At 34.4% G+C, this 14,377-nt stretch overlaps 1 protein-coding gene across 1 annotated transcript in view; it reads right to left on the reverse strand.

Moving 5' to 3' along the window:
• The window catches only part of PIGN (phosphatidylinositol glycan anchor biosynthesis class N), a 64,355-nt gene that overhangs the window by 39,679 nt on the left and 10,299 nt on the right, over positions 1-14,377 (reverse strand). Inside the window, exons 2-12 of the mRNA XM_015811509.1 lie at positions 13,292-13,560; positions 12,272-12,393; positions 10,746-10,844; positions 9,735-9,841; positions 8,962-9,086; positions 6,975-7,105; positions 4,985-5,101; positions 3,614-3,654; positions 2,977-3,036; positions 1,802-1,894; positions 313-368 (exon numbers count right to left, since the gene is read on the reverse strand). Coding sequence (XP_015666995.1) covers positions 313-368; positions 1,802-1,894; positions 2,977-3,036; positions 3,614-3,654; positions 4,985-5,101; positions 6,975-7,105; positions 8,962-9,086; positions 9,735-9,841; positions 10,746-10,844; positions 12,272-12,393; positions 13,292-13,518 — 1,178 coding nt within the window. The 5' untranslated portion in view covers positions 13,519-13,560. The remainder of the gene's footprint in view (positions 1-312; positions 369-1,801; positions 1,895-2,976; positions 3,037-3,613; positions 3,655-4,984; positions 5,102-6,974; positions 7,106-8,961; positions 9,087-9,734; positions 9,842-10,745; positions 10,845-12,271; positions 12,394-13,291; positions 13,561-14,377) is intronic.

Raw genomic sequence — 14,377 nt, forward strand, 5'->3', positions numbered from 1 at the left:
AGCTCGCTGCTCTTGTCTAAACATTAAATATTGGGAAGGGTCTAGTTGGGCAAATTAATTAGCAGTCAAGCAGACTCTTTCTAGCATTTAAATTGTATCACAGCTTTACTTTCCCTTTCAATTATGTTTAGAAAGAAATTCAGCTAGGGCTCTGATTTTAAATTGTGTGTTCTATTTTTTTGATCCCTCAAATACTATATTAATCTTGTCCAAGTTTCATTTATCTGAATAACTTAGTCTCAGAATAACATTCAGAAAATTTCTTTATGACTGGTTTAAAAGATATGTTCTAAGAGTGGAACATGTACTTACTTGAATGGCGAAAACAAGAATGATAATGTAGTTTTCTTCTTCTGAGCCATCTTAACCTGAACACAAAAGAAAAAATAGCCAGCATTGTTAACAAAGTAGTTTTGTATAGATTGAATGACTAAAACAAACAGTATGGTCTTCATTTTGTTCTTCCCCAGCAGATCTCTTCCATTGTTTGATTATAAATCAATTTTTCTCCCCCACAGATTGTCTGATTTGAGGTTGCAATGATATGTATATTATTTTGGCTTAGGACTATATATTGAAGAAATAATTAGTAAAAAAATACATAAATAAACAGTAAATAAACTGCTGTTAAATGAAATAGCAGTAAGAGAAGATTGTTAATCTTAAGTAAGCATCAGATTCAGCATCACTTTTAGGAATTTATAAGCTACTGATAATTTTCTAGACCTAAACCAAAGTCTCATAACTCCAGGTGCCAAAAAAGGGACACTTTAAAAGAATAAAATAAAAGAATAAAACATATATGCATCCAAAATTATATAACTTCTCCCTATCTTCCTGGAAACTACTTGATTTATCCTAATAAGTCAATGTAATAAAATTGCAGACTCATAAATCAACATATGAAATTGGAAATTACAAGTGCTTAATTTTTTTTTAAATGATATGCTTTCGCGCTTAAAGAATTGAAAGTAACTACTACCAGTAATCGTAGATAAATACCATTTATATGTAAAAAAAAAATTAAAAATTAATAAATTAGTAACATATATCATAAATATCAAAATTATCAGTAGTAAAAGAGGTTCACAGAGAACAATTTATTCCTCAAAACCCATTCAAAATTCAAGTATTTGCAACATGGATAAAAAGCAATTAAGAGGGAGCAAGGCAGCCCTCTTTAGCGAATGATTTCCAAAACTGACTTAGGATTTATTTCCCGATTTTAGGCAAGGCTTCCATTATAATATTAATTACTAGATTTTCACACTGGAGAAGTATCTTGCTGTCAAGCAGCTTAAAGATCTAAAGTCCATTTTGTGTATCGGGAAGCAGTAAATAGTGACAACAGAAATTTAAACCTCGATTCCTAAATCATCTTCTAGTAGTTCGAACAGGAGGTATGCCAGTCCTAATAACATCAGAATTGAATTATCGGAGCAATTGTACACCTCGATTAGAATGCACTGCTTTCAATGACATCAATTCACACCAGTTATGAAAGTTCGATCCATAGGAATTAAATTCTGTTTTAATAAACAAGTTCCACAAAACATTTAGATTTTTTTTTAAGACAATAGAAAATATTGGCTGTCCCAGTAAAAAAAAAAAAAGAAGTTTTAAGGATTTAAGCTAGTTTTTCCATAATACCACTGTTTTTTTATTTAGCAATAATTCTACTATCATACTAAATTATATAACTTGCTATGTTGTTTCCATTTCTACCTTGACAATTTGATGTTTCTATTGGATATATTCATATGAATGTGCAGTTTATACATTTGAGCAATAGCTTATGTACCTTAAATTGTTCAAGAATCTGAACAGCGTTGGTAAACATGCTCTCTGCCTTAAAACGGACAGTATTATTCAAGTATTCAAGAGGTAAAACGCCCTGGGGGGCAAAAAAACAGAATTAATATTTAGCAGCATAATCCATGGCTAGAAAAGCAAGTATTTTTACTAAAAACTAGGACCTGCTACAGTACATAAAGTATCTTCAGAATTAGAAAACCATATTATTCACAATGAATCAATACACACCTTCTCCTAACAGCAGTGCAAATGCCAGCTTTGAAGAGGAACTCTCCATGCACACTGAAGTAAAACAAACTCTCCACACAACGCTATGTGAGGCCAACTCCTTTAGACAACTTCCAAAAATGAATGGGTATAGCTAGCCCATTGTGAGACAGAGGAGGTGGCCTCTGACTAAGGTTTCTCCAAAGGCAATATAAACCAACTTTTTATAATTTCTCAAAAAAGTATGGATTATTTTTTTTATTTACCTGTTAAATTTACACCTGCTTCTCTAAAATCTTTCCTTTTCCTTAAAACAGGGGTCTTCAAACTGGGCCCTTTTATGACTTGTGGACTTTAACTCCCAGAATTCCTCAGCCAGGCACGCCGGCTGAGGAATTCTGGGAGTTGAAGTCCACAAGTCATAAAAGGGCCCAGTTTGAGACCCCTGCCTTAAAACAACAAGCCCATGAAGTAGGTTATAAAGATAATGATTGGCCAAATTCACTCAGTGAGCTTCTATGGCCAAGAGAAGACTTGAACTTGGCTTTTCCCAGTCCTGGTTCAACACTTTCCCCATTGCATCACAGAATATTTCTTCTCAATTCCTTGATCCCAGGAACAGTATTCAAGTTGACTAATAGGTAAAAGATCCAAAGATATGGTAACATAGATGAAACAGTAAGACTGAATCAGACTTAAAATTGGCAGGGTTATTATGAGCAGCAAAAGCTGTAATCCCACAGAGCTTCCCCCCCCCCCAAAAAAATAGATAACAATCCCTCAATGGAAGGAGGTAAAAATTGACTGCAGTTAGCAAAAGTGCTGGGACAGAAAGACAGTTTGCTCTACTTAAAAAAATAAGGTCTTTCTCGCCTTCTTCTAAAATATTTCATATAGACAAATTCCAATGCTAGTCATTTTATGCTGAGAAAAAAAAATAGCATATTATCTTACCACTGAGTTCAGGGGAAAAGGAACTCCAATGAGAGAAGCCATCAGTGGTGCAATGTCAGCCTACAAGCAGAAAAAAGTCTCCCTTTGAATGTATACTAAAGTACAATTAAAAGCAGAAGTCCCTTCTATGATGTATTTTCATGAAACAGTTTTATATACATGGCATCATTTCAGATAATTAAAAAAAAGGTTTCCATGTTTAATGGACAGGAACTTATATCCTGTATAATTCTTAAGAATTCAACCTGTGTCAACAGAACATTGAGAAAAAATGATCTGCAAACAAAATTGTCTCCATATTGTTAACAATAGATGGGCAAGTAATGTTGCTTTAGAAACCAGGAAGGGTATTACATATATAATATTCCCACTATAGTGCAGTTCTTGACCTATGACCCATGTTTATACTATCAGCAGGTAAACCCATTTCAAATTTTGGCTATAAACAATGAATAAAACAGCAATCAGAGAATGAACTAACGAGATAAACAGATAGACAGACAGAAAGACAGACAAAAAAAACTGGAAGCAGACGGGATTGTCCCTGTTAATATAACTTATTACCATAATTATGTTTCATTCTACCATCTTAAAATAAAGTAATAAAAAAAACAGTGAGTTTGAAGCAATCCGATACCTGATTCACATCCTGGCGCTTCCACATCTCCAGCTTCCATTCTGTAAGTGAGGAAAAAAGAATGATAATTTATGAGGGAAAAATAATAACTCTTTTGATACTTAGCAGTTATAAACTTATTCTTCTGATAACCTTTTTCTTCATATTCAAATATATTTGTGCTTGAGCTGCAGAATATAGTATTAAGAAATTTACTCAAAGCCACCCCAAACTCTCTAATCCAAATCTAAAGAATCACAAAAGCAAAGCTATACAACAGAATATCTAAGACTCTTTTGGATGGACAGCTATAGCTCGATAAATCACTGATTAGTTTTACATATAAGTAATCTACTTCAAGTGAGATGGACAGCCACATAAATTTACTAAATAAAATAAAATTTACTGGGAAATAATTCCAGAAACAGTTAAGGCAGAGAGTTTCATGCATTTTTCTTTGACCAATGTGGCCATAGTTCTGTGGTTCATTGTCCAAATCCAGATTACAGCCAATAGTCTCTGTAGCAAAGATTACGGTACTTTTCCCCCACCCCAGAAATAGTGGATAAAATTCTATTTAGAACTATATGCCTGCTATGTTCATTTTTATTATTTTATTAGTTCCAAAAACATTACCAGCATTACAAAGATGACCTGAATACTTGGTTGGACATAATCAGTTCTGTTAATGAGTACAGCATCCATGAATAATTTCTTACACTTGGTTAATGTTAGGCCCATCTTAGCATTTCATTTAATGAGCCCTTTTAAGCACTAGAGGATACGCCTATTTTTATCTTGGATTATTACACTATGCAGTTAATTTTAAGCTTAATTAACCCTCACATTTCCAATCTAGGAAAATTGGCCTTGGAAATAAGAATGATTCATACTCACAGAGGCATGTTAAACAATATGAAAAAAGTGAAGATTAAATGTGGGAAACAGGATTCCTGAGGATATCAGACATCATGAAGAAAAATTAAAGCTATCTGAAGATCTGGTAATTTAGAATTAATTTAAATGCATCAAACTATTTAATTAGGTTTGATTAAAGATGACAAAGGACCAAACTAGCCTAGTTTAAAATCTACACCCATCTCATAAAATCAGGCCCACAAATCAAAAGTTTCAAGTAAAATTTATTTTCTGAAAAGGAGGATTTGTATTATGACTATGAGAAACATATTTTTAGCAGTGAGAGAATTCATATCATTCAGAAGCCATGAAACAACTTAATGGCTTCTAGTAAATTTTGATTCCTCATTCATTTAATGAGGATTTTATCAACGTAACAACACTAGCAGCAGCTAATAACACTAAAAACTGTCTTTTTTGTAATATATGTATAATAATGGTAATTACAGGTGTTACACAAATAGTTGAATTTACCTTTTAAAAATGTATCTTCATACTGCTGTGAGGTAACTGTCTGAGGATATTTGATTCCTGCTCCCCAAGCAACTAGGGGTGTTAATGTTTCTGATGGATGACTTGCCCCATGAGTCCCTAAACACACAGAGAGAACCAAGTCAAAGTCATTTTATTATTATTATTATTATTTAAAAAGCTGGCTTTTGAATACCATTTCTCTCGTCTACTCATCTAGAGGGCAATCTGCAGTTTCAATGTTCTTTAAACTACTTCCTCATGCAACTCCCCCTTTTGCCTCATAATTTACCTATAATGGTCCTTGGGCTTCTGAAGGGTTGCCCCAATATGGATTTTCAATTATATATTCTTAAAGCATTTCTATGTATTTACAACTACCCAATCAACAACCCCAAACTAAGGTTTACTCAAATTCCTACAGATGCCTCAGATACTTCATTTCTTTATATAACAAAAGCTTAGTCAACTCTTCTCCAACATACTGTTTGCTCATTTATCTTATCAGGCATAATTGTCACTCCAATTTTTATCACTTTCAGTAACTCAAAATCTCTCATCTTCTTAAAATGACTCTGCCAGTTTTCTCTTCTCATTCCTTAGCTTGAACATCATTCTGAAGTCCCTTTTATATTTTGCTCCTGCATTTCTCTCCATTAACCATGATGGCCATTCGTCAACCCATCCTATATGATCTTGCTGTTTTTCTTCTCCTTTTAAACCACCTACCAAAATCTATGCTTCCGGTCTTTTGTTCCTAATCCCAATAAAATTTGCTTTCATTTATTATTTGTAACTTAGTCACATCTAAATTGAAATTCAGTCTTTTTCAGTCTCAAGCAAAACATCTAAGGTGTTATTGCTGAAATGTCTCTAAGTCAGTGACAAGTAATCCTTTTTTTGGTCAAAGACTGCATTCCTAACAAAGTGATCTATTGAAGCCTCATCATGCAGGGCGGAGGATGTGGATATTTAAAAATAAATAGCTTCCCCCTTTTCCCTGACACTGGTTTTTTTTTTCTCCTTATGATAGCTTTTTGTTCCTCTCTCTTTCACTTCCCACAACAAGCTCCAGAATACCAACTAATCAGCTGATTACTTTTGCTGGCTATCTGAACTAATTGCTTGAAATTAGGCTAAGAGATATGAATATACATCCACAACCAAATCTGCAGATAACATATATGCTTTGTCCATTGTAAACCCTGAGATACCCTAAAGACTCCTTTAATAATTTTTTCCAAGTTTAAAAATGGATGGAACAGTTGTGAAAGGATGGCTTCAGATGTATCTCTCCTGTTAGGCTGCTTCTAACATAAGACTGATATGGCTGAGAATATAGCCATGCTTGCTTATATTTCCACAAGCGGTCCTCGACTTATAACCATTCATTAGTGACTGTTCGAAGTTAACAGCGCTGAAAAAAGTGACTTCCGACTATTTTTCACATTTACGACTTTTGCAGCATCTCCATGATCACATGATCAAATTTTGGACACTTGGCAACTGGCATTTATTAATGACAGTTGCAGTGTCCCAGGATCATGCGATCACCTTTTGCGACCTTCTGACAAACAAAGTCAATGGGGACACCAGATTCACTTAACAACCAAGTTACTAGCTTAACAACTGCAGTAATTTACTTAACAACTGTGGCTAGAAAGGTCATAAAATAAGGCAAAACTCACTTAACAACGGTCTTGCTTAGCAATGGAAATTTTGAGCTCAATTGTGGTCATAAGTCAAGGACTACCTGTATTCCTCTGCATCTGTAATATTTATTCTATTTATACATCTTCTAAATAACACATTTCTATTTATACATCTTCTAAATAACACATTTCTAGATTTTTTTAAATTCCAAAATATAATTAACTTTATGTAAAGAAAATACTGCTTTGTGTTATGAATAAAGAAAGGAAAATATGGAATACCACAATGGACAAATTTTTTCTGAGCTGAACTTTTATAGTGTTCTGAAACAAAATCTCACCCCAATCTGTCATTCCATGGTCAGAAGTTAAGATAAATGCTGTGTTGCCATCATTTCCATAGAAGTTCTCAACCAATGAAACAATTTCTTGTACACCTTCATCAACTTTCCTGATATTGTTCTTATATTCCCTACAGAAAAGCAAAATACTGTAATTATGAATCTAGAAGTACATTTGCATAAGATTTAAAAACAGAACCATAGCAATAAAAGTATTAAAATATCCTCTGTTTAGCTTATTTTTTACAATATTCATTTCTTCACACATCCAATTACAGAACTGAATTTAAAGCACTTGAATCATTTAATTTTTAAATATGATACTGTATAATAAATGATCAAAAGAATCAAAATGCAATAATTTATTTAGACGAAAGTCTAAAGCTGCCCTTTTTTCATGGGCACTTTCAGAATGTAATGGTGTTAGCCTGTATTACGCTTAGAAGAGACTTCTAATTCTCAAAAGAAACTACGGTAAGAATTTTAAAAGAAAACATCAAACTAACATGCCATAGCTTGCTTCCTTGATTTATTATTAAATAAATTACATGGCCTTCCAATTAAAACACGCTGATTCCACTTCATGGGAATTGCCATGGCAGAATTTGATGATTAAGGAATGACTTCTGCAGGAAAACATTCTAGCTGCCTATATAATCCAGTTTAAACATTTTTCTTTTCCTTCACTTTATTCTGTCTTTGAAGTTACTATGACATTATTGTTTAATTTTTGTACAAGGCATTAACGCTTATTTTAAACATAGAATGCCACAGTCCTTCCATCAGCCAAACAAATAAATAACATTTATTATTAAGGCAGAGGAAGCCACGCTTATCAAACTGGTCTTTTCCTCAATAGCAATTTTTGCCCCATTCTTTTTCATGCTCTGTCATAAGATGTTTGCAATACCTCACTTGTCTAATACATCAAGTTTCTTAATGTGAGAATTATTAAGAAGCTTAAAGCTTTCCCACAAACTTTGGAAAGCTTATGGTAAAAGGTGTTAACAAACTCTCTAAACTACAACTTTTACATATATGAGTTAACCCATTTTTCCAGAGACATAAATTTATCTTTCACTTGGTATAGATCAGTGATGGCGAACCTTTTAGAGACCGAGTGCCCAAACTGCAACCCAAAACCCACTTATGTATCGCCGGGTGCTGGGTGGGTGTGGCCCACTCGGCGGGTGCAGCTACAGTGGGCGTGGCAGACTGGGTGGGTGTGGCTGCAGTAGTCTTGGCAGACTGGGTGGGCATGGCCACCTCGATGTTGCTTATGGGGAGGGACACCTGAGGGAGCCGGGCAGGGTTGGGGGAGATCCAGGGGGTCTCTGGCGGGTGGGATGGTGGGCTCCCCAATGGCGGCTCCAGGCTGGCTGGCCTTAGGCCAGTGATGGCAAACTTTTAGAGACCACGTGTGCTGGGGTGATGGCACGTGCCCACAGAGAGGGCTCCCCGTGCCAACTCTGGCACGCGTGCTATAGGTTCGCCACCACTGGTATAGATATAATTATTGTAAGAAATTAACCTAGTTGAGATAAAACTGAAAATTAGAACATACAAAAGAAATTGTTCAAATATAATTATGTACTTTTAATCCAATTAATTTTAGTGGAGGATTTAGGCGCATTGTTAATTCTCTCACTTATATCAAATATGTTCTGCAACAATGCCTTTATTAACAGAATAGGAAAAAGAATGAACGATAAGAGGGAAAGAAAAAAGAAAGCCGAACATCAATGAGACCATATAAATACTGTACTTCTCATACATGTTTATACATATTTTACACAGCACTTTCAATAAAGGATCAGCATAATTCATAATCATTTATATATACTGTAACCTGTATCTATAAACAATTTGATCATAAGTTGAAAATAATATCAATTCTTGAATCCATTGAATAACTGGTATTATAAATCAAAGGTATGTTCAGTTTGGTTGTACTTATATTTCAAAAATATAAATAATACATTATTACCTTGAATGAGGCCGATGAGCATGACCATTTGTATCTAATCCTAATAAGTGCAGGAAGAAAATGATTTTTTGTTCATGCAGTTTAGAAAACAATGTTTCATTGTTTTTAGCCAAGTTGAAGAAATCCTAGATCAGAAAACCAAGTAAATTACTGAGCACCAGAAATTGTTCTAACAAGAAAGTTAGAACTTGTTATTGTATCAGCAATTATCACGCAGAAGAACCTGGAAAGAAGACATTTAGATAAATTCCTCTGTAGAATGTGGTCTTTATTCATTTCTACACATAATATGTTCAATAGGATAACTTAAGCCTAAACAACTTACAAACCCTTGAAACACCTTTTAGACAGATGCGAGTATCTAACATTTATTCTCATCTTCACCATTTTCCTCAGATTCTTTTCCCACTGACTTTTATAATGAAAAGAAATCCCAAGTAAAAATACTGAAGGAGAATTTAGGAAGCAGAAGATAAAAATATTCATAATTTAAAGACATCGGATCTGTTTGCATTCTTCACACAGAAATCTCTAATTCTTTCTTCAGATGGAAATATGGTCACGCTATAGTACAAACCTTGGAGCAAATGACAGGAATATCCAACATAAAAAGGTCCTAAATAGCTGAAGACTACCTAAAAACCCACTTTATTTAAAATGCACCACAGTTTAAAAAACCGCATACAAACAGGGAATATAAGACACAGCACAAATTTGTCAACTATAATCGCTCAGTCATATAATAGGGATGCAAAACAAAGATTTTTATTCACCTTAACCTGGTCAAAAACCCAAGTGTCCAGTATAGTGGCATCTTCAGCTGCAAAGTCCTCTCTTTCAGCTTTATAGCAATTGGTATAAACATGATCCCCAGTAGCACCTGCAACCAAACATTCCAGTTGAAGAAAAAGGTTAACTATATTTTTAACTCAGTTTCTCTAAGTCTTCTCAAAACATTTTAGCTTCACTATAAAGTACATAGAGTTATTTCATACCAACTCTTAGAAGCTGCTCACACACTTTACATGGATAATTTAGTCAAAAATAACTTTTCCTTCCATTTAACATGTAAACAACTAGCATCAGGAGTTTTGGACTTGTAACAAAGACCTTATCACACAAAGAATAATATTATATCAGGGGTCTTCAAACTTGGCCTTTTTATGACTTGTGGACTTCAATTTCCAGAATTCCAACATGCCTGGCTGAGGAATTCTGGGAGTTGAAGTCCACAAGTCATAAAAGGGCCAAGTTTGAAGACCCCTGTATTATATGATCATTATGCCACTGCTACAACAAATCTAATGGTAGCCCAAGACCCTTGCACAGTACTGTATATATTTTGAAAAATTGTTGAGTTTTTGAGGAAAATAAATCTACCAATGATCTAGGACATGGGTGTCAAATTCGCAATGTCACATGACGTGTCACTTTTTCCCCATTGCCGGCAATGGTGTGAGCACGGTTTTGGCATGACGCATCCGGCCTGTGGGCCGGCAGTCTGATACCCCTGATCTAGGCAGTGTTTTAAAAACATACACGGACTAAAATAGTAAGAAGACAAATTCACTGAAAATCCAAAAATAGTATTTGCAATTACAGTTCTTCAGCAGAACATTTAGTGCAGAGGTGTATGTTGCCATCAGTCAAGGATGACCATCAAACTTGTATGTCCTACAAAGGGTTTTTCTAGGAAATGAACATTCAAAAGACTTCTGGTTATTGCAATTAATTATAAATCTTTAATATTTCATAAATGATCAATAGCACTAAGACAAGGTCACCTTTAGCAAACATAGGTAGAATATCTGGACTTCCCCAGCTCCAGGTATATTTACTTTCATTGAAAATAGAATCAAATTCCACTGGATTTTCCTTCCATCCTGTAAGTCAAAAGATGCATTGCTGAAGTCATTTTTAAAAAGAAAAGTCAGATTTGGTTCCAGTTGTTAAAAGATATAAAGGCAGCATATTCATTTAGGCAAAGTAAATCCACATCATCACATTTAATTAGCAAGTTACATACTTATTTTAATTGTAATTTTTGTATAGAAAATGTGAAAATATTTCAAAATTCCCTACATAGAAATAATAGATTTTCAAATCAATCAGCATTATGTACCCTTGAGCCAAAGATGAGAAAATAAAAACTAGTCCTTCTTTCCCAACATATATATATCATTTCATACACATATACGGAGAGAGAGAGAATGAGTTAGGATTGCAGTTTTGTTCAGATTTATCTGAGAACAGACCCCACTAAAACTAATGCAAAGTTTCAGCTTGTTTTAATTATGGCTTATTAAACAATTAAAACAAATAAAACAATACTGGATTCTTTGGACTATGCTTTGTTTGTTTTCCATTTGTTTCCCCAAGCTGCTTCTTGCATTTTCAGGAATTTGTTTGAGGTCTAAGATAGGCATAAAAATGAGCCAGGAATCTCAGAAACCAGAAGCAAATGATAGTTATTTTACTTTATTCTATATGTCTCCATTCACACATCACACTAAAGCATACTTATAAGCAAGAAGCCAACAACCCATTGTTTCAAACTCTATTTACTTCCCTAAACCAAAAATATGTTATCATATACTATAAAGTAACATGTTGTACAATCAGCATTATGTACCCTTGAGCTAAAGATGAGAAAATAAAAACTAGTCCTTCTTTCCCAACATATATATATCATTTCATACACATATACGGAGAGAGAGAGAATGAGTTAGGATTGCAGTTTTGTTCAGATTTATCTGAGAACAGACCCCACTAAAACTAATGATTTATTTCTCAGTAATCATACACAGAATTGTGCTGCAAATATCATTTAGATATAATAATAAATGTTGAAGACTAGTCTCCAACTCATAATACCTGATTGCATTTAAAGTTGTGTTATCAGAATGGAAAGCTGGCATACTGCCATAATTTTATAAAGTAGTAATTCCCATTTATAAAAGTTTAAATAGATGAATTTCAAAGACATACCGGTAGTTCTTTAATATACTAAAATAAAACAAAATAAACCACATTATACTTTATGACAAAAAATGAGCTTACCCAAGTATGATTACAATAATCCAATAAACCATAACTAACCAAACTACAATTTAACACAGCAATCTCATTTCCATTTATATCAGAGGTCTTCCAAAATAATAAAGGATAGGATAGGATGCAGAGAAAATTGCCACAAATTGGCCATCTAATTTACACACAGCATCTCCCATGTTCATTATATAGCGAAAGGAGCTGCAAAAGACACAGAAAGTCTTTTCTTTTTTATTGAAATAAATTGGATGTTCCATACCTCTAGCAACAGCACTGACATCTTCATAAAATCCAGCTATTAGTGCAACATGCCCAGGTCTAGATTCTGTTGGAACACGTGTATGAGATATTCCCCAACTGCCTTTTGAAGCTATGATATTCCTGAAAGAAAGATATTCTAAATTAAAAAGCTGATGGCATAGCTCACTTACACTTCAAGTGCTGGATCTACTTTAGGCTGCCATGAAAAAAATGGAACAATATCATCAGTGGTGGGATTCAAATATGTGAACAACCGGTTCTCTCTGTGGATGCCACTTCCGGAAGTCCTTTCTGGGCCTGGGCAATAAAAAATTAGCTACCGGTTCTGCCGAAGTGGTGCGAATTGGCTGAATCCCACCACTGGATTTCATGGACTCAGCTGATGAAAAAAAGAATGCCCATATCTAGGAGTTAGACAAGTAAGCTAGTAATTCAATTCAAGCATAATGTTAAACTTAAAGCCCTTTTGCATGCTCTATGTCTCTGCTCCTTCAGAATGATACTTCCATTTTTTAATTAAATGCAGTGTGTGCCATTAAAGACAAATAATCTATAAGTAACATAGGCTGGATGGGTTCATTGATCAAATTAAGACAAAAACAAACGCAGGTAGAAATATAGCCTAGCATTACATATGAAATGAGTCTTGAAAAAGGCAGTTTCAAAAGGTGAGAGGATTTTTTTCTGACTTGACTGCAAAGCATGATTTAAATTAATTAACATTATCCACAGATGAGTTTTTCAACACATACTGAGTGATATACACATTCATGATATACTGGAGGAGATAGGGAAATATGCAAATCCTTGGCTGGACTGAGAGGACGGTGATTATGTAATTGCTACTATTATAATCTATGACAAAATGGGTCCCTGGTCATAGTTAACTTCTTGCGGGTTTTCTCCCTAAATATAAAAATCAAAAATGATCTAATTTCAACACCTAGGCTGGAATAATAAACATCTCTCCCTCAACAACCAGTAATTATAACAAATATTGGAAGGAAAATGAAGTTACCTAAGGAAAGGAGCATTAGAATTGCCACTGTCATCCAATGCATATAGTGAATCTGCACGTAGACCATCCGCAACAAACAGTACTAGGCGTTGTGCAGGTGGTGACAGCAGAATTTGATGAGGAGTCATTCCATGGACCAAAGGAGAGGTGAAATAAATGTCAAAGATAGAGATCAGGAACACACAGTGTACCAAAATACCAGCAATTATAAAAAATTGCATATTCATGGTGATACGTTGTCAGTGAGGATGTGAATAAGGGATCCAACACTAAAAAACAATAAAAGTAATTATAGATTAGTGAAACAGGAAATCATTGTATCCTAAGCTGACAAGTGCTGCTGATCCACAAATAGCTAACAATATTCAAGCAGACAGGGCGAGGCTGCCTCTTCATGAAAAATGGTTGTGCAATCATTTATTTCATTTAGTGACTGTTCGAAGTTAGAGCAGCACTGAAAAAATGACTTATGACAGTTTTTCACATGTCCACTGCAGCATCCCCACAGTCGTGTGATCGAAATTCAGACACTTGCCAACTGATACATACTTATGATGGCTGTAGTATCCCAGGATCATGGTGTTACCTTTTCCAACCTTATGACAAGCAAAATTCACTTAACAGCTGTGTTACAAAATTAACTGCAGTGATTCACTTAACAACTGTAGCAAAAAAGGTTGTAAAACTGGACAAAATTCGCTTAACAACTGTCTCATTTAGCAACAGAAATTTTGGGCTCAATTGGGCTCAATTGGGGTCGTAACTTGAGTACTACCTGTATGCAGTCAGAAAGCATACAAAGTTTGTAAATGTCTCTGCTTTAGCCATTCAAAAACAGCTTTTCAATTTATTTCCCCAAATACTTCCTTCAAAAAGTCATTTATTTAATTTATTTATTTTATTTATTTATTTAACAGGATTTATATGCCGCCCTTCTCCCCATGGGACTCAGGGCGGCTCACAGCGTATTAAAACATCATACAAAAAATTTCCCCTACTAAAAACCAATTAAAACCCAAATATTGGTAGCTGTGGCTCTTTAAAATCGTTAAAAATTGTCCCTATTTAAAACTCACCCTAGGTCAG

Source organism: Protobothrops mucrosquamatus, unplaced genomic scaffold (genome assembly GCF_001527695.2).
Source record: "Protobothrops mucrosquamatus isolate PMUCROS unplaced genomic scaffold, P.Mucros_1.0 scaffold43, whole genome shotgun sequence".
Lineage (NCBI taxonomy): Eukaryota > Metazoa > Chordata > Lepidosauria > Squamata > Viperidae > Protobothrops > Protobothrops mucrosquamatus.